We start from the raw sequence: 26793 nt of genomic DNA, 5'->3' as shown, positions 1-26793 counted from the left end.
TGTGCTCTGGGCACAGCTCGCCAACAGATTGGGGATCGAGCTACACCGCACCATGGTCTATCGCCTGCAGGCCAATGGGCTGGTCGAGCGTCTGCACTGCCACCTTAAGTTGGCACTTATGGCCCGCCTCACCGTTCCTGACTGGGTGAACGAACTGCCTTGGGTGCTCCTGGGCATCCGCTCTACGCCCAAGGAGGATCTGCAGGCGTCATCAGCTGAGCTGGTCTACGGCGCACTGCTGACACTTCCTGGTGAGTTCATCAACGTGCCTCACAATCCCCAGCAGTTGCTGCACGAGCTGCTTCTCCACCTCCAGGCTCGCTTGGACTCCTGCGCACCCCCACTGCCGCCCAGGCATGGCACACGGCCATCTTACGTCCCCAGTGAGCTGCTTTCCGCAGAGTATGTTTTTATTTGCCTGTGGCACCACTGCAGAGACCTTATGAGGGGCCGTACAAGGTTGTCCAGCATTCAGGGTCTATGTTCACACTGGACATCGGCGGCAGGCGGGAACTGTTTACTGTGGATAGGCTGAAGCCAGCGCACCTCAACCCCACCGAACCATTGATTGTGGCCCAGCCCAAGAACTGAGGCCACCCAGCTGAAAAGGACATTGGCGTAGTTTTGGGTGGGGTGGGGGGGCTGTGTTAAGGCACACCGCTAGGCAGGCGAACCGACCTCGCTTGTAATCCATGCAGCGGGGCAGCCGGCCAAAATGGCGCCGTCGGGGGTTTCCCCTTCTTCTCAGCACAGGGCTCAGAAGCCCGCACTGGGGGACCATGTGACGCCCGGGTGATGTCAGCACCCCCCAGCGCGGTTCTCAGCCAGGTTTGGGCTGGGAGTATAAGTCCAGCCCAGCAGCTTGCAATAAATCAGTTTTGCTCACTGAGCTCAACCCATATGGTTGTGTGTTCTTTCAGTAGCAGCGTAGCTTCCGCTACACACTAATATAAACACAGAAATCCTGGAGGAACTCAGGCAGTCTCGCAGCATCCATAGGAAGATATATTACTGACCTTTCAGGCCTGAGCCCTTCTTCATGCTATGAGTAAAGAGCAGGGAGCTGCCTGAATTTCAAGGCTGGGGAGAAGGAAAGAAAGGGCAGGGGGAGGAGTACAGACCAACAGACAAAAGGTGTTACAGGTGATAAGATACAGGATAGGAGGATGGGAGAGAGGAAAGGTGAGAATTAGTAGGGGAAAAGGAGATAAAAGGAAATTCTTTGTCAGTTATATATCTTTACATCCTGTGGATGCTGCAAGACCAGTTGTTCCACCATCATCTCTGTGTTTTTACTACAATCATGGCATCTGCAGTCTTCCATTTTTTCGCTCCTAATCCTACACTCATTCCATTTTGTTTTCCACATCCTCATCAACATCCTCCAGATTTTACTTCCTGCCTACATATTAGGGGCAATTTGCAGTGCATGTTTTTTGGCATGACCAGAGCACCAAGAGGAAATACACACATTCACTAGAAGAAGTCCACACCAACAATACCAGAGATCAGGATTAAATTGGGTGACTGAAGCTGTGATACAGTAGTTCTATCAGATGCACCAACTATGCTTCTCCTAAATCTTTACCTGGCATGGAATGAAAACATTTTATGAACTCTCGTCCGACCATATACTGCTCCATTGCCCAATATTTTATTATTCCCTGTTTCTGTGTGTTCTCAAAAGACCCGTCCACTTCACATATTCCACTTCCTATTAATCATGATGGCTTGGCTTCGCGAACGAAGATTTAGGAAGGGGGGGGGTTGTCCACATCTGGTGCAGGCTCGCTGGTGGCTAACGAGGCCAATGTGGGACGGACATTCCTGGCTGCAGTGGCTACAAGGGAAATTCTGTTCTGGGTTTGGTGCTGCTGCTGGTGTCACGGTTCTTCCTCGAAGGAGGAGGCAGACTGGTGAATGGTGTGTCGCCAGGCCACGCAATCAAAGGGTAGCAATGGTCAATGTGACCGACACCAAGGGATTTCTTCAGAGAGTCCTTGTACCTCTTTTTTGGAGCCCCTCTGATACGGTAGTAAGTGTAAAGTTCACCAAACAGCACAATCTTGGGCAGGCAATTATCCTCCATCCGAGAGATGTGTCCGGCCCAGCATAGCTGCATCTTCAACAGCATGGTCTCGATGCTGGTAACCTCCACCTGTTTGAAGTCACTCCCGTGGATGTTGAGGATGGTGTGGAGGCAGAACTAACTGTACAGGAAGGTGGTCAGTATAATGGCTCTGATCTTTGTGCCTTTCTTCAGACCCTTGTTGGTCCAGGCTCTTTTGTACAGCCTGCTGAATGCACTGTTTGCCTTTGCCAATCTGTTATCAACCTCTTTATCATTCTTGGCACCTGACAAGATGTACTTCAGGAAGAGTACCACCCTCCCCACATTACCATCAGTGAGACTGAGCTGAAGACAGTCAACCAATTCAGCTACCTGGGCACACAGTAAATGGTGGAGGAACCCAGCTGGTCTCGCAGAGTCCTTAGGAGGTAAAGATATATTACCAATGTTTCAGGTCTGAGCCAATTCTTCAGGGTGTAAGCAAAAAGCAGGCAGATGTCTCAATAAAGTCAGAGAGAAAGGGGGAGGAATGGGAGAGGAAGGGTCCAGACCAACATACAAAAGATGTTAATTGGATATGTTAGGAGGAAAGGTGAGAATTGATTGGAGCTCTGTGAAAGGAGCAGAGGGAAATGGGAAGAGAGAGAGAGATAGAACTGGAGGAAAGGAGACAGGGAGACGAAGATGGGGGGTGGGTGGGTTTAAGGGAAGCCGGGGAAGTCGATGTTAATGCTATCCAGTTGGAGGGTGCCAGATGGAAGATGAGGTGTTGTACCTCCAATTTGTGGGTGATCTCTGTCTGGCAGGGCATGAGACCATGGACAGACATGTCAGAAAGTGAAATGAAATGGGTGGCCGTTCAGTTCAATTCTGTCCCCACATAGTGAGACTCACTTGAATGCTGATTGTTTCCACATTTGCCTTCTCATTCTTCTGTATGACCTCTAAAAGATGGAGGGTACCCTGAACGGTTTATTCACCTGAAAAAGCAAAGAAGGGCCATTTAGAAGGGAGCTCCAGTGATGTTTGTCCGTTCAGACAACAAGAAAATCAGGAACACGAATAGTCCATCCTGAATCTCATTCATTGGTCCATTTCTTTTACTTCATAGAAATGTATTCTTTGGGATCACCTAAAGATCTGTCTGCACTATTGAAACATGACTTTTTTTGCATTAACTGCAACTGTGATTTTATATTTATCTCATTTTTCTATCTTGCGCCATTTGTGGACATTTAATTTATCCTGTTGTTGATGGTACATCTTGTATGGTCAACTATGTGTGGAGTCTCGCGAAATGGGGGAGATTTTAAACAATTTTTTTGCATCAGTATTTACACAGGAAATTAGGATAAGTGCATAAGGATGGAAGGGAAACAAATAGAAATGACATGGAACCCATGGAGTTTAAGGAGAAGGAGGTATTTGCTGGCTTGCAATGAATAAAGGTAGATAAATTCCCTGGACTGGATATGATATTCTCCTGCACTTTGAGGGAGACGTGCTGAAATTACAGGACCCCTGGCGGATATATTCAAAGTGTCCTTAGTCACGGGGGAGGTGCCGGAGGATTGGAGAGTTGTTCCACTGTTGAGATGGGTTCCAAAAATAAACCTGGCAATCATAGGCCAGTGAGCCTGATGTCAGTAGTATGTAAATTATTTGAAGGATTTCTGAGAGATAGGATATATAGATATTTGGACCGTCATCAGCTGATCAAGGACAGTCAGCATGGATTTGTGTTGGTACATCGTGTTTAACAAATCTTGTGGAGGTTTTTGAGGAAGTTACTAAAAAGGTTGATGAGGGAAAGGCTGTGGATGTTGTTTATATGGACTTTAGTAAGGCCTTTGACAAGGTTCCACATGAGTGGTTGGTTCAGAAGGTTAGGACACTAGGTTTTCATAGAGATGTTGCAAACTGGATTCGAAATTGGGTTGGTTGAAGAAAACAGAGAGTGGTGGTGGATGGTTGCTTCTCAGACTGGAGGTCTGTGTCGAGTGGTGTGCCTCAGGGATCTGTGTTGGGACCATTATTGTTTGTTATCTATATAAATGACCTAGATGATAACATGGTGAATTGGATCAGTAAATTTGCTGATGACACAAAGATAGGAGGTGCAGTGGACTGTGAGGAAGATTTTCAAAGCTTGCAGAGGGATCTTGACCATTTGGGAAATTGGGCCAGTAAATGGCTGATGGAATCTAATGCAGAGAAGTGTGAGGTGTTGCACTTTGGAAGAGTGAATCCGGGTAGAATGTACACAATAAATGGTAGACCATTGAAGAGTGTGGAGGAGCAAAGAGTTCTGGGAATACATATACATTGTTCTCTGAAGGTGGCGTCGGATGTGGACAGGGTTGTAAAGAAAGCTTCTGGAATCTTAGCCTTTATAAATCAAAGTATTGAGTATAGGAGTTATGATGTTATGTTGAAGTTGTTTACGACGTTGATGAGGTCAAATTTGGAATATTGTCTGCAGTTCTAGTCACCCAGCAGCAGGAAAGATATCAATAAGATTGAAAGAATGCAGAGAAGATTTACTAAGATGTTGCCGGGTCTTCAGGAGTTGAGATATTGGGAAAGGTTAAACAGGTTAGGACTCTACTCCTTGGAATGAAAAAGAATGAGGGGAGACTTGATAGAAGTTTATAAGATTATGAGGGGAATAGACAGAGTAGATATGAGTAGGATGCTTTCATTTAGATTGGGGGGAGATAAATATAAGAGGTCATAGCTTTAGGCTGAAAGGGGAGAGGTATAAGGGGAACATTAGGGGAAAGTTTTTCACTCAGAGTGGTGGGATTGTGGAATGAGCTGCCATCTGATGTAGTGAATGCAGATTCAATCTTGAGTTTTAAAAATAAATTGGATAAATACATGGATAGGAGAGGTCTGGAGGGTTATGGAATGAGGGTAGGTCATTGGGACTAGCTGGTTTTATTGGTTGGCAGAGACCAGAAGGGTTGAATGGCCTGTTTTTCTGTGCTGAGGATTCTATGGTATATCTGTGTGGCTGCAAAAAGGAAGAATTTCCATGCATTTGTGTACTGCTCTCATAGATACGACAATAATGTCTCATATCTTATATCATATCTGATCTTCACTTAACCCAAACTTCACTGCCACCCTATTCACTAAGAAGTAAAACAAGTCAACAATCAATGTTTGCAGAAACACAAGCCTTAGAAACAGAAGGAGAACATATGCCTGCTCCAACATTCATTGAGATCATGACTGATTGAGATTATTGCCATTTTCCTTCTGTATCGCCACATCCATCAATACTTTTAATTATCCAGAAATCTATCATTTTGACCAATCTCAGGGATTGGGACTCCACAGTTGCCCCTTGAAGAGAATTCCAAGTGAATTGCCTGGGGGGTAGCATCCATTACCTATAAGAATTTTGTGAGGGATTACCTCTCATTTTTCTAAACCCAAGAGAATACAAGACCCATATATTCCATCACTCCTCATACAACAAATGAGCCAAATCTGGAATGAATCTGGTGAATCTTTGTTGTGTTCCCTCTCTGCAGTGTGGATTCCTGGTCATTGTGTATAGTTATGGCTGCCCAGCATGGGAATGATGTTATTGAACTGGAAAGGTTACAGAAAAGATTCATGAAAATGTTTGCGGGACTGAAGGGTTTGAGTTTTAAGGGTAGGCAAGAATATTTTTATCTTGCTCTTTGAAGAACAAGATTTTATAAAATCAAGGATAAGGTGATTGGTCACAGAACAAGGATTCCAAAACTAGGGGGAAAATGTTTAAGATAAGTGGGGAAAGATTGAAAGGGACCTGAGGGGCAAGTGGAAATATGCAATGACCTGTCAGAGGAAATAGTAGAGGCAGGTTCGCTTTCAACATTTAGAAGTAAAACCTCTGTTATCCAGCAACTAGGGGGAATAGTAGATGCCAGATAAGTGAATTTTCTGGTTGTTTGAGGAGGAGCATTGCATGATTGGGAACTAACAGTGAGGTGTGCCTATCTTAACCCTCTGTATTTTCTACCTCTTTATTTTCTGTGTTTTTTTTTGCCAGTTCCTTGAGGCTGTCAGTTGCTTGAATTCCAGATAACAGGGGTTTTACTGTTTATGGACAGATACATGGATGGGAAATGTTTAGAGAGATATAGGCCAAATGCAAGTCAATGGGATTAGCTAAGCAGACAACATGCTCAGCATGGACAAGTTAGGCCAAAGGGCCTATTCCCAAAGTGTACATTCCATGATTCTAAATCTTCCCTTTCTGGAACTAGCCTGATGAATCTTTGTGGTGCTAACTCTTTGGCAGTTTGAGACAATATGCCAACACAACTTCACCTTACATGTTGAAAGTATGCTGATAAACTACTTCCCCAGAACTGAATGGGATTGTTGACCAGTTTTCAGGATGGTTAAGAGTCAGCCATAATTCTTTGGATCTGGAGTATCAAGAAGGCCAGACAGAGTGTGTACGGGAAGCAAATAACCTTCCCCATTATTGGACTAGACAAATCTTTGCACCAATCCATTGGTTTGGTGGATACTATCTTCTAAACAAATACTCTTGATTATTTAAACAGCCAAGTTTAAAAGTCCCCTGCTGCCTGAGTGGAATTTGAACTCAGGGTTTTCAGTTCAATAATATAATTATTTATGATACACTGTTAATTATTTATCTGTTCTAAGCAGAGGAGATGTGTTTCAAAATTCATTGCCAGTTGTAAACACTTTACTCACTTTTAGTGTGAACAACATTAGAAATTATCTTTCAACAATTGCTCGACGGGAATGATTCCAGACGACTGGAAAATTGCAAATGTCATGTCAATCTTTAAAAAGGGAGAGGGGAAAAAGATAGGAAATTATCGGCTGATAGTCTAACTTAAGTGGCTGGCAAGATTCTAGAGTCCATCAAGGAGAAAGTATCAGTGTTTGAAAATTCAGGTGAAATAAGATGAAGTCAGCATGTTTTCCTTCAGGGAAGATCTTGCCTGACAAATCTGTTGGAGTTCTTTGAGGAAGTAACAAGCAGGATAGATAAGGAGAGTCACTTCCTTGCATTTTCAGAAGGCCTCTGACAAGGTGCCGCACATTATGCTGCTAAACAAGATAGGAGTATTATGGGAGAGGTACTAGCATGGATAAAATGTTGGCTGACTGGTAGAAGGCAAAGAAGTGAAGCATGAAAGTCTGCAGACGCCATGATTGTAGTAAAAACACCAAAATACTGGAGGAACTCAGCATCCAAAGGAGGGAAAGATATATGACTAATGTTTCGGTCCTGAGCCCTTCTTCAAGGTATGAGTGGAGGAGAACTTCTTCAGGGCAGGCATCCTTTGAAGAGATTTTGCAGTGGAGCAATTGAATGTCAGGGTAGGCATTCCTCGATGTTTGCTGAGGTCTCATGCCTGAAATGTCAGTAATATCTCCTTACCTCCTATGGATGTTGTGAGACCGGCTGAGTGCCTCCAGTATCTCTGTGCATTTGGTAGAAGGCAAAGAATAGTACTAAAGGCCACCTTTTCTGGCTGGCTGTTGGTGAATAGTGGTATTCCATGGGGGTCAGTGTTGGCTCCTCTATTTTTCACGCTGTATATTTAGATGGCAAAATCAATGACTTTGAGCCCAAGCTTGCAGTGATAGGTGGAGGGGCAGGTCATGTTGAAGAAGTAAGGAATCTGCAGAGGGACTTGGACAGGTTGGGCAAAGAAGTGGCAGATGGAATACAACGTAGGGAAGTATATTGTAGAAGGAATAAAAAGGTGGATTATTTTCCAAATGGGAAGAAAATTCAGAAAGTAGAAGTTCAAAAGGACTTGGGAGTCCTTGTGCAGGATTCACTAAATTTTAACTGGCAGGTTGAGTCAGTAGTAAGGAAGGCAAATGCAATGTTAGCATTCATTTGGAGAGAAATAGAATATAAAGGCAAGGATGAAATGTTGAGACTTTACAAGGAGTTGGTCAGGTCATATTTGGAGTATTGTGAGTGGTTGTGGCCCAATATCTAAGGAGGAATGTGGTTGTGACAGAGAGGGTCAAGAAGAGCTTCATGGGAATGATTCCAGGTGGTTAACGTTCAAGAAGTATTTGATGGCTCTGGGCTGCTACTTGCTGGAGTTTGGAAGGATGAGGGGATCTCATGGAAACATTCTGAATCTTGAAAAGGCTATGTAAATTGGATGTGGAAGAAATCTAGGACTAGAGGACACAGACTCAACAATAGGACATCCCTTTGGAACACACCAGGAAGGATCTGGATGCTATAGAAGGGTGCATAGGAGATTTACAAGGATGGTTCCTGGATTGGAGAGCATGCCTTATAAGTATAGATTGAGTGAACTTGATCTTTCCTCCTTGGAGTGACAGAGGATGAAAGGAGACCTGATAGAGCTGTATAAGATGATGAGAGGCATTGATCGAGTGGATGGCCAGAGGCTTTTTACCAAGACTGAAGTAACTACATGAAGGAGGATGGATTTACAGTGCTGTGAGTACAGGGAGGATGTAAGAGGTATATTTTTCATACAGAAAGTGGTGAGTGCTGACAATGGTGGTGGAGTCTGGTACAATAGGATCTTTTAAGAAACTATTAGATAGGTACGTGCAATTGAGAAAATGGAGGGTTATGCAGTCGGGAAATTCTAGGCATTTGTTAAAGTAGGTTATTAGATTGGCACAATACTGTGGGCTGGAGGGCCTGTACTGTGCTATAGATCCTTATGTTCTATGGTTCTAACAGAGATGAGATTTTTTAAAAGTCAGTGGGTGGTGAATCTGTGGAATAAGTTGGCACAGAGACCTGTGGAGGTCAAGTCATTGGGTCATATTTAACACAGACATTGATAATTTCTTGATTAACAAGGGCTTTGAAGATTATTGGAATCACATCAGCCATGATTTGAATGGCAGAGCATACTTGATGGGCTGAATGGCTTAATTCTGCTTCTTATAGATTTGTACTTCATACTTTGCTGTTTCCACTGAATTCAAAGGTTTGGATTTAATTCCTCGCAGCAACTGCTTCTCCAAATCTAAAATGACTATAAACACTTTAGTCTTCAGTACTGAGGTAAGATTAATATTTTGCGACTTGACCTCACAATTTAACCTGAATCCCAGCATCGTTCTGTTGAAGAAAAGGGCTCCTATCCCCAGGGCTAATTGTGTGTAATGAAATATAGAACTTAAGATTAAGGGCAATAGTTTCTCTCAAACTAATGCATGCCTACATACCTTCTTCTAACAATATTAAAAGAAGCTCTGCTTGCACAAACAATATCAGTAACTGGACGAGCTGAGTCACTGCAAACTCCGTGGAGGAGTTAGTGAGAAGCTATCATTGTATCAGTCTCTGCTGGAATTTCACCCAGAAACCATAAGACATAGGAGCAGTAGTAGGTCATTCAGCTCATCAAGTTCACTCTGCCATTCCATCAAGATCTCATCTATTCTCCCACTCAGCCCCATTCCTTAGCCTTTTCCTCATAATCTTTGATACCCTGACTATTCAGATGCCTATCACCTCTGCCTTAAATATGCCCAACAACCTGGTCTCCAAAGCTGCAAGTGGCAGTAAATTTCATAGGTTCACTACTCTGGCTGAAGAAATTCCTCCACATCTCTGTTTTAAATGGGCGCCCTTGAATCTTGAAGTTGTGCCCTTGTCCTGCATTCCCCCACCATGGGAAACAACTTTTCCACATCTACTCTGTCCAGGCCTTTCAACGTTTCAAATGCTTCTATGAAGTCCCCCTTCATTCTTCAGAACTCCAAGGAGCACAGCCCAAGAGCCATCAAATGTTCCACACATGCTAATCTCTTCATTCCAGGAATCATTCTTGTAAATCTCTGAACCCTCTTCAATGCTTTCTTAAATAAGGAGTGCAAAACTGTACCCTACTTCGAATGAGGCCTCACCAGTGCCTTATAAAACCTCATCACATCTCTGCTCTTGTATCCTATCCCTCTCGATATGAATGCCAACATTGCATTTGCCTTCTTCACCACTGACTCAACCTGAAGGTTAACCTTTCGGGTATCCTGCACGAGGACTCCCAATTTCCTTTGCACCTCCAAATTTTGAATTTTCTCCCCATCCCAATACTAGTCTGTCTTTTTATCCCTTCTACCAAAGTGCATGACCTTACCCTTTCCAAAATTGTATTTCATTTGCCACTTTTCGCCCATTCTCCTAATCTAAGTCTCCCTGCAGCCCCTCTGTCTCCCACTGTTCATCCACCTATATTTGTGTCATTTGCAAACTTAGCCACAAAGCCATTTATTCCACAATCCAAATCATTAATATACAACACAAAAATAAGTGGCCCCAATGCTGACCCCTGCAGAACACCACTGATAACCGGTAGCCAACCAGAATAGGATTCCTGTATTCCCACTCTGTTTCCTGCCAATTTGTGAATGCTCTACCCATACTAGAATCTCTACTAAATTTCCTGGGCTCTCATTTTATGAAACAGCCTTTTGTACCAAACCAAAGTGGCAGGTTGTTGTTTCCTTCTTTTTATCTGCCACCTCCAGCAACAACTCCACCTCCTATTGGCTGCAGTGAAGCACAGGAGCTCCAGAAACTCACCATTTTATCTCCTGCCTCCAGCAACAACTCCACCTCCTATTGGCTGCAGTGAAGCACAGGAGCTCCAGAAACTCACCATTTTATCTCCTGCCTCCAGCAACAACTCCACCTCCTATTGGCTGCAGTGAAGCACAGGAGCTCCAGAAACTCACCATTTTATCTCCTGCCTCCAGCCACAACTCCACCTCCTATTGGCTGCAGTGAAGCACAGGAGCTCCAGAAACTCACCATTTTATCTCCTGCCTCCAGCAACAACTCCACCTCCTATTGGCTGCAGTGAAGCACAGGAGCTCCAGAAACTCACCATTTTATCTCCTGCCTCCAGCAACAGTCACTGAGTGTTAAGTTTTTGTTTGATGATGTTCCTTCAAAGTACCAATGTTAAAGATGTTATATGACTGTAAGGTGTTGTTTCTGGACTTGCAGCCCACCCTGATGAAAGTGACACGTACATACAAGAACTTAACGTTGTCGTTGACATCCAGTCCTTTGCACAGATTGGCAACCCCCTTGTTGTTGATGTGGTTGGTGCTGAGGTTGAGCTCGAGTAGGGTATTGTTGTATTTCAGCGTCTCTCCTAAGGCCAACGCGCCTTCGTTTCCAAACCCATTGCAGGAAAGGTCAAGGACCTTCAAGGTGATATTGATCTAAAGACAGAAGACACGCTGCAACTGCATGGAAACGGAAAACTGAATTTATTTGAATACTGAGAAGTAAAAAGAATTACTTTGCTGACCCAGGCTCCAGTGGGGTTAAAAATCTAACCAAAGGTCATGCTCACCTCTGGCCACAGCAGAACATGGGTTGCAACCATAACTCATTGTTTGTGAGGAGTTTGAGGAAATTTGGTATGTCGCCAAAGTCTTGGAAATTTCTACAGGTGGACCATGGAGAGCGTTCTGTCTGGTTACATACATCACTGTCTGGTTTGGAGGTGCCAACGCACAGGACAGGAAATGGCTACAGAGTTGTGAACTCGGCCAGCGTCTTCACTCTATCGAGGACATTTACAAGAGGGGCTGTCTTAAGAAAGCAGCCTCTAACCTCAAGAACCCCCACCACCCAGGCCATGCCCTCAATGCTACCATCAGAAAGGAGGTACAGGAGCCTGAAGACGAACACCCAACTGTAAAAAAACAGCTTCTTTCCCTCCGCCATCAGATTTTCAAATGGACAATGAACCATAGACACAACCTCACTTTCTCTTCTTTTGTACTAATATTAAAAAAATATAATTTATAGGAATATTTGTACCTGTAACTGCCTCAAAAGGACAAATCTTGTGACATGATCTTGACCACAGCTTCGGATTCGGATTCATGGTGTTGAGGGTGTACGTGGATACTAGAGGTTCTTCCTTGGTGGGGAAAGGCAAAGTGGCAAACTCCGTGATGGAGCCAGTACAATAGTAAAAGGGTCTTCCAGAGTCACACAGGATGGATACAGACCCCACTGGCCATCAAGTGCCCATATACACTAATCTCTTTGTTTAATTCTCCCACATTTCCATCAACCTCCCTCAGATTCTACCAGTCACCTGCACACAGGGGCACTTTACAATGGCCATTTATTTGTATTTCTTTGGTTATGTGGCACTGGAAGAAACCCACATGGTCACAGAGAGAACATGCAAAGTCCTCTTAAGTAGCACCCTAGGTCAGGAATAAAGCCAGGTCACTGGCGCTGTGAACTTTGCCAATGAGCTACCCATGGGTTTATTGTCCCTTCACTACATATGAATAGAAATGATCTTGTAGAGGTTTATAAAACCATAAGGGTCTTGGATAAAGTGAAGGATCAGTATTTCACCCAGACGATTCTGGAAGTAGATTTAAGGTGAGAGGGAGAGATTTAAGAGGGATTTTAGAATTTAATTTAAATTTAGACATACAGCACGGTAACAGGCCCTTCTCCCCCACAAGCCCGTGCCACCCAAATACCCCAATTAACCTACAGCCTCTGCACATTTCTGAGGAGTGGGAGGAAACCAGACCACTCAGAGGAAACCCATGCAAGTCATGGGGAGAACGTACAAACTCCTTACAGTCAACAAAGGATTTTAACCTAGCGCTGTAACATCGTTGCATGAACCGCTACACTGACTGGATCTGAGGACTAAGCTTTTCATTCAGAGGGTAGTCCATATCCATATCCGGATTGACCCGCCAGAGGAAGCTATAGAAGCAGGTACAATTGCAACATTCAACAAGCACTTGGATGGATATGTGGCTAGGAAAGGGTTAAAAGGATGTTGTCAAATGGAATGAGCCCAGAATTCCAGATTGGTTGGCATGGATATGTTGCACCAAAGAGCCTGCTCTGTACTGTATGATTCTATGCCTTTGGGCCTCGATGATCCTCTTCTTTGTTATGAGAAAACTTTCCAATTAGTTTTTAACTTTACATTTTTAAATTTTAGTTACAGCACAGTAGAAGTTGATTCCAGCCATTGAAACTTGTGCCGCCCAATTAAACCCAAATTAACTTATAACCACCGTACATTTTGAAAGTTGGGAAGAAATCAGAGGTACCCGGGGAAAACGCAGGCAGACACGGGGAGAACATACAAACTCCTTTCAAACAGCATGGGATTTGAGCCTGTGTCGTTGGTGCACTAACCGCTACACCAACCATTACCCTCTTGAAATCTTTCCTTTTCAACTTTCAAAATTTTAAATTTACAAACATACAGCATGGTAACAGGCCCTTTTGGCCCATGTGTCCAATACAACCCCGGTACGTTTTCAACAGTGGGAGGAATGCAGTATTAACTCCATCAACAGAAAACTTTTATCCAACGCCTTCAGGAGAAGAGGTAGAACTTTTTTTTGTACTGATTGAAGGATTTTCTATTCTTACCCGTAATCCCGCACTTAACGCCACTGCACCCTGTATTTGGATGTGGTTCCAGCTCAGGTTCAGTCTTTCCAAACTTTCATTGTTTGCTTCAAATAAAGAGTTAAAATATAATGCTATCACAAAATGAACAGGCGCAGCAAGCAGGGTAGAAAATGAATGGTTTATGTTGGTATTCATTAAAAGAGGGATTTGCCCTTTTGCTTCTCTTTCTCTTGTACTGTAAGGGGCATTGGGCAACACTAATGGCGACTGCCTTACGGCAGACAGAAGTTAAAGTATATCATGTATGCAACATTTTTAATGTATTGTTACATGACAATAAAAGGAACCTCAAATCCAGGTGCAAATATATGGAGCTTTGATTAGACCACAGCTGGAATGTTATGCATGATCTTGGCCTGCTTAACTTTGGAAGGGCATGCAGTAAAACTTGTTTGGCATCTGGTTCTCTGAGATCCCTTGAGGCTCACCCGTGCCCTGGTTCCTTGACCCCCTTATAACTCACTGGGACCTGGGGTCCTGCTCTCTCACAATGAAAAAAAAGGTGAATTAATAGATTGACAAGGTTTGTGTCCACTTGAGTCAGAAGAACGAAAGGGAATAGTTTTGAAATGTATGAAATTATGACAGGGCTCAACAGACTAGGTGCAGGAAGAATGTTTGTGAAACCCAAAAGTCTGGGGTCTCTGTGATTACAGTAAAAACACATAAACCCTGGAGGAACTCAATAGGTCTTGCAGCATCCATAGGAGGTAAAATATATATAACCAACATTTCAAGCCTGAGCCCTTCTACAAGCCCTACCCAGAGGAAGGGCTCAGACCTGAAACATCAGTTATATATGTTTATGACGCTGCACGGCCTGCTGAGTTCCTCCAGCATTTCTGTGTTTTGACTATGGGGAGAATGCTTCCCCTGGCCGGTAATGGGTGGGGTGGGTGGATGAATGGAGTCACAGTTCAAGGTAAGGGATCCAGAGCTGAGACAAGAGAGTACGGAGGAGATTAACCAATCTCACTTAGCCTATTGAGTGCATGGTAGACAAGAGGAGCAAGTGCTCTCCAGCCTTCTCTTCTCATCTACAATAAATGCAAGAATTGCATAAAAGATCAAAACTAAATAAAGACATGGTAACCATAAAGTTAATACTCACCTAACATATGTCCCAGGAACTCTGCTCCTTTATTTCCAAACTCATTGTAACTGAGATCCAGCTCTGAAATTCTGAAATTAGACTACAGATGCAAATTTCAGCAAGTAACTAAAGTTACATCTTTGAATCTTTCATCTAATTAACAAAACAGTGTGGACTATTTTCTCCTGAGCTTGGTCAATGAACAGGTATTCAGTTGGAAGGGTATGAGGAACTTTGCACCCTTGTGAGGTCCTATTGAGATTTTCCCAATGTGGCAATTCAAGCGCCCAGGAATACAGAAGACTGGGGAAGGCAGCAAACACAGCCAGATTCATCACAGGTTCTGACCTCACGTCCTCTGCAGACATCTTTGTGAAGCAGGGTTTCAAGAAGGCAGCCCCTCCCTCCCCCCCCCCCCCCCCCATCTAGTCCTTTCAAGCAGAAGGTACATCAGCCTGAAAACCAGCACTTCTAGGTTCAAGTGAAACACAAAGGCTGCAATTGTAGCAGAAATACAAAAACCTAGTAGGTCTCACAGTATCCATAGGGCTCAAACTCTAAACATCAGTTATATATCTTTAACTCTAATGGATGCCGCGAGACCTGGTGAGTTCCTCCAGTATTTTTGTTTTTATCTCAAGAACAGTTTTTTTCCAACAGTTTTCACACTCTTGAACCCACCCCCCCACCCCCCTCCATTGTTACACTAATCAGGAACTGCTCTAAAAGCTCAAGAGAAATGTCTGCACTAATTACAAGACATTTTTTGCAATAGGATTACTGTGAAAATTTATTAGCTATCTTGTGTATTTATTGTCTTTTTCAATTAAATTAGTTCACTATTCTAATTTTTCTTTATAAATATCTGTTCGGCTGCAGCACAAAATAATACGTACAATGTATATTACAATAGAATACATACAGAGCCGTTGTCATACCCACACTCCTGTTCGGCTCCGAATCATGGGTCCTCTACCGGCACCACCTACGGCTCCTAGAACGCTTCCACCAGCGTTGTCTCCGCTCCATCCTCAACATCCATTGGAGCGCTCACACCCCTAACGTCGAGGTACTCGAGATGGCAGAGGTCGACAGCATCGAGTCCACGCTGCTGAAGATCCAGCTGCGCTGGATGGGTCACGTCTCCAGAATGGAGGACCATCGCCTTCCCAAGATCGTATTATATGGCGAGCTCTCCACTGGCCACCGTGACAGAGGTGCACCAAAGAAAAGGTACAAGGACTGCCTAAAGAAATCTCTTGGTGCCTGCCCCATTGACCACCGCCAGTGGGCTGATAACGCCTCAAACCGTGCATCTTGGCGCCTCACAGTTTGGCGGGCAGCAGCCTCCTTTGAAGAAGACCGCAGAGCCCACCTCACTGACAAAAAGGCAAAGGAGGAAAAACCCAACACCCAACCCCAACCAACCAATTTTCCCTTGCAACCGCTGCAATCGTGTCTGCCTGTCCCGCATCGGACTGGTCAGCCACAAACGAGCCTGCAGCTGACGTGGACTTTTTACCCCCTCCATAAATCTTCGTCCGCGAAGCCAAGCCAAAGAAGACATTTTCATTATGCCCTATCACTTGATTTACTCTGACTCTCTGAGACGTGGATGACTTCACCAAACATATCATAGCCTCTGAGTCCTGACCAAATTCCGGGCATAATTCCTCCAAAATGTGCAGGGTTGGTACGAGGTTAATTCGGTGTAAATGGACAGCATGGGTTTCATGGGCTGGAAAGATCTTCTACTGTGCTGTAGCGTCAAAATTAAAAGTTAAAAAAAAAGAAAATCTGTTCACAAGAGTTTGATCCACACCATCCACAACCCAACAAACACAGTCAAATCCAAGGTGATCCGGCAGAGTGACCATGTGGGTGTAGGTGAAGAGTTGACCAGAGATATACAATTCACAAAAAATACCAGCAATAATTAGGGGTGGGTTGGTTGGCACAACATTGTTATAGCGCCAGTGACCTGGCGCTGTCTGTAAGGAGTTTGTACATTCTCCCTGTGTCTTTGTGGGTTTCCTCCAGGTTCTCCCATTTCCTCCCACCCTCCAAAATGTACTGGGATTGTAGGTTAATTGGGGTATTTGGCACTACGGGCTCGTGAGCCGTGAGGGCTTTAAAAATAATCACAAAATCCATTTGCAGCTTCCCCCTTGGACCCCATCCATCCTATCCCATTCTGAAATAGGGTCCCATCAACCTATCTCTCAGCCTTCGAAGGAACTGATAGCCTAATCTTTATACCCACTCTTTATATCCCCAATGGTCCCAGAAATGGAAGAGATATAGTGTGTTCATATTTTATTGCTGGAAGCTTCAAATCCAATCCTCAATGAAACCTATATTTTTGAAAACCAGGGTTGCAGCGGCCAATGGAAAGATGGGAGTCGGACTTGAGGGTGGTGATTTTAGAAAGAAGCTGGTCAGATTGGTGTAAGGACAGCATGACAAGATATGGGCTGGTTCAGTGTAATTTTTTTACATTAATTATATCTTACCCACAAAAGTTACACACATCAAGAGCTGAAATTTCAGTGATGTATTTCAGATGTGGGACTGAGACAGGAGGTTTTTTACATGCTACATGGTCGTGCGTGAAAATGAGGCCATTTTGGCAAGAAATGCAAAAAAATTAACCAGGAAAACAGGAGTGGCCTTCACGGGAAACCCGGAGTGATATCTGCTAGGTAATTTCATGGGAATAAGTGACAAGTTGACCAAATATCAAATCTCATTTATAAAATAGCACTGGCCGCAGCGAAAAAATGTATCGCGATCACTTGGAAGCCCGACTCCCCCCTCGTCATAGCAGGATGGGCTGCAGAAATGAACAGCTGTATACCCATGGAAAAAAAAAATCACATATAACTAAAGAATAAATATGGCACTTTGTAAAGGTCTGGCAGCCGTACCTGGACCACAGGGGCCCAGATACAGTATTAAAAAGGAACAAGGGAATAAAAGTAACATATATCTACAAAAACGTAGTTTCCCCAACTGTACTCTATATACTTAAAATATACGTAAGCTCTGACGGAGAATTGATCTGTATGTATTGGGGGGGGGGGGGGGGGGGAGGGGAGGGACTGTTATGTTTTTTTTGTTGTGTTTGTGAGAAAAAGTTTGATATATTATGTATTTAAAATGTTACGATGTAAATTTTTTGGAAAAAAACCAAAAAGTAAAATATTTTTAAAAACCTATATTTTTGATAGATAGTTGTCTGACAACCAAATCCAACCCCTAGCCTTCAGGTGTGTCATAGTTCTTATGCACGGCGAAGCTGTTCTGACAGACGAAGGGGCAAAGGTTGGTCACTGGTGCCTTGAAATCAGTTGCTCCAGGCAGATGGGCCTCGTTAACCACGGATGATAACTCAATTGGAAGAGGGAAAACTCCAATTTCAAACCTCTGCTGCCTTGTGGCTCTACTCCCTCATGGGAAAGGCTTTGGGAGTAAACCCTGAGGAAAAATCCGGAGTCAGAGTCCTGAATGCGGCTGACTGCTGTACCCACCACCAGCATGGCAACTCTTGTGATGCTGTTGGCACCAAACTGTCTCAACTTTCAACATTCCTTTAGCATGGAGAGGGGGGGGGGGGGGCACTGCATGGGCAACAGACAGATCTCCATATCAGCTCTGGCCTGGAGAGGCTACTCCAGCTGCTACCAGAGGCACAGTACTCATGCTCGACCACGAGAATGGAAAACATTGAGCATTTGACTCTTTGCCCAACTAGGCTGCATCATAGAGAAACATACAATGAGGTCACAAAACCAACATAGCCCAGCTAGAAGTAGACTGGAATATTTCACCTAATGTTTCCCTCTTTACTTACAGATAAAATGTCTTCAAAAAATGCAGCGTCGCTGTCAATGAACTTGTTTCCTGTAAGTAGGGGATAAAAGAGATAAGGGGGTTAATGTTGCATACATACCCTGGGCTATCATCCCGTGAGTACCTGTTTATCCATGGTGCAGGGGGACTCATAGATTCAGTTGTTTGAAGATGAGGAAGTAACACACAGATGTGGAGAATAGCTACTTGGAGAGAGAGCAGGAAAGAAAACTTGGATAGTTCTTCTAAAGAGCCGTCAGTGGTTCAATGAGCTGATGATCTTCTCTTCACCTCCATGATTTCTCTGTTTCTCTAATCATTTTTAAAAGTTGTTTATTTTCAGATTAGGACAGTATCCATCACCAAATGGCCTTGAGTCATTTCAGAGACCAGTGAACTATGCTGTTGAAGGTTTGGAGTCACACAGCAGATTATTTCCCCACAGGACAGAGGTGAACCTGATGGCATCTCAGGAAACTAGCTTTTCAGTGACCTTTTCAATTCTAAATTTATTTCAAATAACAGAATAATGGGCGGTAATGGTTAGCGTAGCAGTTAGCGCGACGCTGTTACAACACCAGTGACCCAGGTTCGAACCTGGCACGGTCTGGAAGGAGTTTTGTATTTTCTCCCTGTGACCTGTGTAGGTTTCCTCCGGGTGCTCTGGTTTCCTTCCACCTTCCAAAAACATACGGGGTTAATTGGGTGTAATTGAGGCAGCACAGGTTTCAATGGCAGGAATCAGCTTCTACCACGTGGTAAATATTTTAAAAAAGTACATATAGTTATCAGCAATTTTGCTTGTATTTTTCCTCATGTACTCATGCAACATGACCATCAATGTAAGGGCCAATTCACCACTGATATATAATATTGTAGCGGTATGCTTGGAGGGAGTGGGCAGAACCAGCTCCTGTCTTGTGACAGCTAGACACAACAGCCTCTTATCTACTGGCAACTAGCCACTACAGCCACGAGGCATAGTGACTCAGCAGCACTCGTAGATCTACTGAGAAGCCCTGGCCTACTCAACGTAGGCACATCATGAGGTCATTGGCACTTCAGATGTCATGATGTCAGGCCACGTGTTGTTTGTCCATATTAAGCCTGATAACACTGTAATAAACACTTTTTGCTGGCTGATAGCTTCAGGTGTGGCCTCGTTAATTCAACATTTTCACATCGGGGTCACCAATGTGGCGGATGATGTTTATACCCATAGGCCATCATGTTAAAATAATGAAGCCACACCTGAAATTGTCAGCCAGCGAAGAGAAGCATTTATTACAGTGTTATCAAGCTTAATATAGACAAACAACATGCGACCTGGCATCATGACATCTGAAGTGCTAATGACCTCGTGACGCGGCTACGTTGAGTAGGCCAAAGATTCTCAGTAGATCTATGAGTGCTGCTGAGTCGCCATGCCTTGTGGCTGAAATGCCGGTAGATAGGAGGGTGTTGTGTCTAGCTGTCACAAGAAAGGAGCTGTTAGCGCTGGTTCTGCCCACTCCCTCCAAGAGTACCGCTATAATATCATCCAACACTTAACGGTGAGAATTGCAACTGAGCAGGCAGGCATCAAAAGTTTAATTAAATAGGATCAGGATTTGTCACTATAATGGTCTGGATTCCCCAAAGGGACCATGACAGTCTCTGACTGGTATATGTTTTTGGCTCCTTTTGTCCCAAATTGCAGCCAAGAGCCAGGTTTGTATTGAGCAAAGGGTTCAGCCAGAATGTTCTCCTCCTCTGGGATTGAGAACCAGTGAGTCAGTGCATCCAAACCACATGAAAGACCAACACTATTGGCATTAGGAGGGCACTACCTTTCACACCACCCACCCATCCTCTAATCATTCACGTCCTGCCCCATCTATGGCTGAGACTGCATCTCCCACATTAACCTCATCAGCCACCAAGGAGCCACAATCTTAAGGAGAAGGAATCCTGGCTGATGTGCAGTAGTCAAGTTGCAAACCCTATGAGATTATTCAGGAGACCACGGTTAAGCAAAGACACCACTGCAACTAGACAGAGAATTTAAAAAAAATAAAGGGAGGAACTGAAAGAAATCAGTATCTCTAAGGACATGGTCTTGGGGAAATTTATGGGATTGAAGGCAGATAAATCCCAAGGGCCTGATAATCTACATCCTAGGGTACTCAAGGAAGTGGCCATTCAGATAGCAGATGCTTTAAGAATTATTTTCCAGAACTTGATAGACTCAGGATCAGTACCCATGGATTGGAGGGTAGCTAATGTTACCCAACTATTTAAAAAGGGGGGTAGAGAAAAAGTGGGGAATTATGGGCCGGTGAGCCTTACGTCAGTAGTGGGCAAAATGATGGAATCCATTATTAAGGATGTAATAGCGGAACATATGACTAGCAGAGAAGGGATCGGACGGAGTCAACATGGATTTACAAAAGGTAAATCGTGCTTGACAAATCTATTGGAATTCTTTGAGATGGTGACAGGTAAAATAGATGGGGGAGAGCCAGTGGATGTGGTGTACCTGGACTTCCAAAAGGCCTTCGATAAGGTCCCGCATAAACGACTGGCTTCCAAAATCAAGGCTCATGGGATTGGGGGCAAAGTATTGATGTGGATTGAGAACTGGCTGGCAGGTAGAAGACAGAGAGTTGGGATAAATGGCTCATTTTCTGAGTGGCAGGCGGTGACCAGTGGGGTGCCACAGGGATCTGTACTGGGACCCCAGCTGTTCACAATTTACATTAATGATCTGGATGAGGGGATTGGATGGAATATCTCCAAATTTGCAGATGACACTAAGCTAGGAGGGGTTGTGTGCACGGAAGAGGGGGTCAGGAAGCTCCAGTGTGATTTGGATAAATTGAGGGACTGGGCAGATACATGGCAAATGCACTACAATGTGGATCAATGTGAGGTTATCCACTTTGGTAATACAAACCGGAGGGCAGATTACTATTTGAATGGCAATATATTAAGAGATGGGGAAGTGCAGAGAGACCTAGGGGTACTTGTACACCAGTCTCTGAAGGCGAGCATGCAGGTACAGCAGGCGATTAAAAAGGCAAATGGTATGTTGGCCTTCATATCAAGAGGGTTTGTAACAAGGATACCTTACTGCAGCTGTACAGGACCTTGGTGAGACCCCACCTGGAGTATTGTGTGCAGTTTTGGTCACCTTATCTAAGGAAGGATGTTCTTGCAATGGAGGGAGTGCAGAGGCGATTCACCAGGCTGATACCTGGAATGGCAGGAATGACTTAGGAGGAAAGATTGCGCAAATTGGGATTGTACTCGCTGGAGTTTAGAAGATTGAGAGGGGATCTCATAGAGACCTATAAAATTCTGGCAGGACTGGACAGAGTGGATGCAGATGGGATGTTTCCAAGGATGGGAAAATCCAGAACCCGGGGCCATGGTTTGAGGATAATAGGCAAACCATTTAGGACCGAGATGAGGAGGAATTTCTTGACCCAGAGGGTGGTGAATCTGTGGAATTCATTGCCACAGAGGTTCATTAAATCTATTTAAGAGGGAATTAGATCTATTTCTTCTGTATAAGGGTATTAAAGGTTATGGAGAGAAGGCAGGGACGGGGTACTGAACTTTAAGATCAGCCATGATCTCGTTGAATGGCGAAGCAGGCTCGAAGGGTCGAATGACCTACTCCTGCTCCTATCTTCTATGTTTCTATGTTTCTAAAGTCATGAAAGAGAAATTGAAAAAAAATGTTGACGCTGCCGGAACTGCTGTAACACCAGCGCTGTCACTGGTGAGGACCCAGGAGAGAGGGGAACGGAGACACAGAACTGTTCTGCAGGGTCCCACTACTCAGTCCTAATGCCAATGGCTCTTTACCAGCCTTAAATGGCCTGTTAAAGGTGACAACTGTGTTTTTTCTTAAATCTGGCACCACAGAAGTCCATGCCCAAGATGGAGGTGCCTGTGCTGGGCAGCATACCACAAGGAGTTGCAGACTCTGGGGGAGCAGCGGACCAGTGCCATAAAGGGAGAAGATTCCCTATTGAATCTCTGGAAGATTATCCTTCAAGACGGGAACCATGGCTGCAGACCAGAGAGGGCTGAAGGACCTACATAGGCTGCAGGCTGCTGCCAATTTTTGGTTGCAGGACCTACACAGGCTGCTGGAGCTTGGCTCAAGGGAACCAGGTATTGGAACCGGTACTTGAAAGGGTGCTGAGGGCAAGAATAGCTCACAAAGGGCCTTGAGCGCCAAAGACTTCCTGGTCATGTCAGAGGTTTGGATCTGTAGTTCATCTTGCTGATGGACTGCAGGAGTCTTTGTGGCTACAGAGGCTGTGGGAGCACTGGAGATGAATCCACGGACTCTCAGTGACTCTGAAGGGACTCCCTTTTTCTTCTCTTTCTCCTATTGTCAGGAGTGCGGTTGCCTTATGGCAGACAAAAGTTAAAGTAACATAACATAACAATTACAGCACGGAAACAGGCCATTAGGCCCTTCTAGTCCGCACCGAACCAAACACCCCTTTCTAGTCCCACCTCCCTGCACAATGCCCATAACCCTCCATCTTCTTCTCATCCATATACCTGTCCAACCTTTTCTTAAATAATACAATTGACTCCGCCGCCACTATTTCTCCCGGAAGATCATTCCACATGGCTACCACTCTCTGAGTAAAGAAGTTCCCCCTCATGTTACCTCTAAACCTCTGCCCCTTAATTCTTAACTCATGTCCTCTTGTTTTAATCTTTCCTCCTCTTAACAGAAATAGTCTATCCACATCCACTCTGTCTATCCCTTTCATAATCTTAAATACTTCTATCAAATCCCGTCTCAACCTTCTACGCTCCAGAGAATAAAGACCTAATCTGTCCAATCTCTCCCTATACTCTAGATGCTTAAACCCAGGTAACATTCTGGTAAACCTTCTCTGCACTCTCTCCACTCTGTTTATATCCTTCCTATAATTAGGCGACCAGAACTGCACACAGAACTCCAAATTAGGCCGTACCAACGTCTTATACAATCTCAACATCACCTCCCAACTCCTATATTCCATGCAATGATTGATAAAGGCCAGCATACTAAAAGCCTTCTTCACCACCCTATTCACGTGAGTTTCTACCTTCAGGGAATGATGTACCGTTACTCCTAAATCTTTCTGCTCTTCTGTATTCCTCAATGCTCTCCCATTTACCACGTATGTCCTGTTCTGATTCTTCTTACCAAAATGAAGCACCTCACACTTATCAGCATTAAATTCCATCTGCCATTTTTCAGCCCACTTTTCTAAGCAGCCCAAATCCCTCTGCAATCCTTGAAAACCTTCTTCATTATCCACTATTCCACCTAACTTAGTATCGTCTGCACATTTACTAATCCAATTCACCACCCCATCATCTAGATCATTAATGTATATAACGAACAACAATGGGCCCAATACAGATCCTTGAGGCACACCACTGGTCATCGGCCTCCAACCTGACAGACAATTATCCACTACCACTCTCTGGCCTCTCTCTTTCAGCCAATGTTCAATCCATTTGACTATCTTAAAATTTATACCTAAAGACTGCACCTTCCTAACTAACCTTCCATGTGGTACCTTATCGAAGGCCTTACTGAAGTCCACATAGACAACATCCACTGTGCTACCCTCATCCACATTCCTAGTCACCTCTTCAAAAAATTCAATCAGATTGGTCAAACATGAAAGATGGGTGGGAGAAAAGGTTCACTGCAGGGGTAAACTTTGACTTTGTCAGGTTAGGTAATATAGTCAACTTACATCTTTCCCATTGGAGTCCATGAAAGCAAAAGCTCGATGTAGTATCCTTCGTGACTGCAGGAGGTCCCAAAATATTTCGCAGCTAATAAATTTCTTTCAGGATTTTACCCCACTGTTATGATGAAGTGAAGCAGTTAATTTATGCAGGAACTGCCCCCACAAACAGCAATGATCAGTTATGTGAGGGTAAATGAGGGATGGCCATTCCCCACAGGAGTCTGCAGATGCTGGGAAGTGAAGCCAAGTGCAATCTGCTGGAGGAACTCAGTGGGTCAAGCAGAATCCGTAGGAGAAAAATAATAGTCGACTTCATCTGGCCTTGATTTTGTCATAGCTTTGTCAGTGGCAGATTCTGTCTGACCAATTTGATTGAATTAATTGAAGAACTGTACGTGATTTACATGGAGTAAAAACACAAGGCTGGAGAAACTCATCAGGTCAATCAATGTACTTTATGTAGCAAAGATAAAGATACACAACTAACCCTTGATGAAGGCTCAAGCCTGAAATGTTGGCCATGTATCTCTATCTTTGCTATATAGGTACACTGTATGACCTGCTGAGTTTCTCCAGTGTTGCGTTTTTACTTCAAGCATGGGTGACTGCAGACTTTCCTGTTTTAACCATAACCATATAACCATTTACGGAGCGGAAACAGGCCATGTTGGCCTTTCGAGTCCGCACCGGTTCATGTTCTAAAGTCTGTGCAAAATCTTTCTGGTGCTGTTTTATCTAAACTCGTTAACCTATTGGTGTGTACATCCTTCCATTTCAGATAACAAATGTACTTGTGTAATTGTTGACACGCACTTTTATTGGCCCAAAATAAATGGCGTGTTTTCCATACATCCTGTGTAAATTACTTGTGATTTACGTGAATTTTAGTCAAGCCTTTGACAAGACCCCACATAGGGGATTAGTTCAAAAGGTCAAAGACCCTGCGATTCAGGGCAAATTTGGGAATCTGGATCTAAAACTGGCTTGACAAGAGGAGATAGAGTGTGAAGGTTGAGGGCAGTTTTTTTTGAGATTGGACTCCTGTGACTAGCTATGTCCCACGGGGATTGGTGCTGGGACTCTTGCTGTTGGTAACATACATGGAGGCCTTGGGTGTGGATGGTCGGACGCATCTTGAGTAAGTTGGCAAATATCATGGATACATTAGGTATTGGATACATGGATGTGAGTGTTGATGAAATGGGCTGAGAACTGGCAGAAATAATTTAATCTTAATAAATATGAGGTGGTGCATTACTGGAGTACTAACGAGGCCAGGACATATGTCTTTGGGAGTACTGAGGGGCTGAGGGACAAGTAGCATGTTTTTCAGACTTTCTGTATTTGATCAGTCAATTTGTTTATGCCTTTATTTGTTTCCATTTCCCTTTTTTGTGCACATATCTTTATTCTTGAGTACAGCTTATGGTTACAGATAAGCAGAAATTCTGCCTGGCCAACAGGAAAAAGAATCTCAGGGCTGTATGTGATGCTATAGATGTACTTGGCAATAAATCTGAACTTTGAAATACAGTAAAACCTGTGGGGATTGTTAAATGCCAAGTAAGTGTATTTTCTGGTTGCTTGTGTGATGCTCCTCCCATTTTCCAGTTCATTTTATTTGAGTGGGACTGTCCCTTTAAGATTTAGCAAAAGCTTGCAGGTTTTGAAACGTGACTGTGAACTAGTAGCAGGCTTCGGAGACAGCATGTCCTTTACTTGATACATTTTGTACAGTGAAGGGGAGAAGCCCTGAAGTAGAGACCATTTGACCAGCTTTTTAAAAGTACAGTACACATTTTGTTTAAGAGGCTATTTTAAGAAGGCAGCACATGAGAAACATCTCTTCAACCTCCTTTGTGAGATTAGATTAGATTGAGAGGTTAGATTTCCTTCTTTTTCTTACCAAGGGACGAGAAACCACTTCGAATGATCACCGAAAAGAGTTTTAAAGTTGCACTCTACTCGACTGACCCACCAAAAGGGTTCTCTTTTGGCAGAAAAAATACTACACTCCATTTTCACTGACCTGTAAAAGGGTTTATAATTGCTGAAGAAGGCCCTTGTCTGAAAAGGATATTTCTCTGAAGTACCAAAACAAGAGTTTTTGTGAGTTCATCCATCTTCTGTCACCACTGCCCCCCCCCCCCCCCCCCCCGTCTCTTTCACCCACTTCATGAACTGCATGTCTCTCCATCAGTTAAGGCCTGTGTGTCTCAACCATTTAAGGCCTGCATCTCTCACCATTCATCTAAGGCTTCTTTGTCTCAATCACTTAAAGACTGCATGTCGCATCTATCTGAATCCTACATATCATCGCTGAATTTTTGACTTTGCTCTGGGAAGTGCCTTTCTAGAATTGAGCCTTGAGCTGTAGTGGCTTAGGATGTTCCACACACACCAATATATTTGTTAAAAGTTCAAGTTAGATAATTGTATATAAAATTAGTTACATTTAGATAAGTTAGATAAATTAGATTAGGTGTTATATCATTGTTGATTAATAATTAAAAATATTATTTTAAATATA

General features: G+C 43.8%; 1 protein-coding gene across 1 annotated transcript in view; it reads right to left on the bottom strand.

Moving 5' to 3' along the window:
• Positions 1–26793, bottom strand: part of LOC138752841 (leucine-rich repeat-containing protein 74A) — an 80052-nt gene that overhangs the window by 17246 nt on the left and 36013 nt on the right. Inside the window, 6 exon segments of the mRNA XM_069915464.1 lie at positions 2966–3051; positions 7572–7581; positions 11108–11302; positions 13515–13600; positions 14668–14738; positions 18503–18552. Coding sequence (XP_069771565.1) covers positions 2966–3051; positions 7572–7581; positions 11108–11302; positions 13515–13600; positions 14668–14738; positions 18503–18552 — 498 coding nt within the window.

This window comes from Narcine bancroftii, chromosome 2, assembly GCF_036971445.1.
Source record: "Narcine bancroftii isolate sNarBan1 chromosome 2, sNarBan1.hap1, whole genome shotgun sequence".
NCBI classification, from domain to species: Eukaryota; Metazoa; Chordata; class Chondrichthyes; order Torpediniformes; family Narcinidae; genus Narcine; species Narcine bancroftii.
The sequence above is the reverse complement of the archived record's forward strand: the minus strand, read 5'-3'. Positions and strand labels throughout refer to the sequence as shown.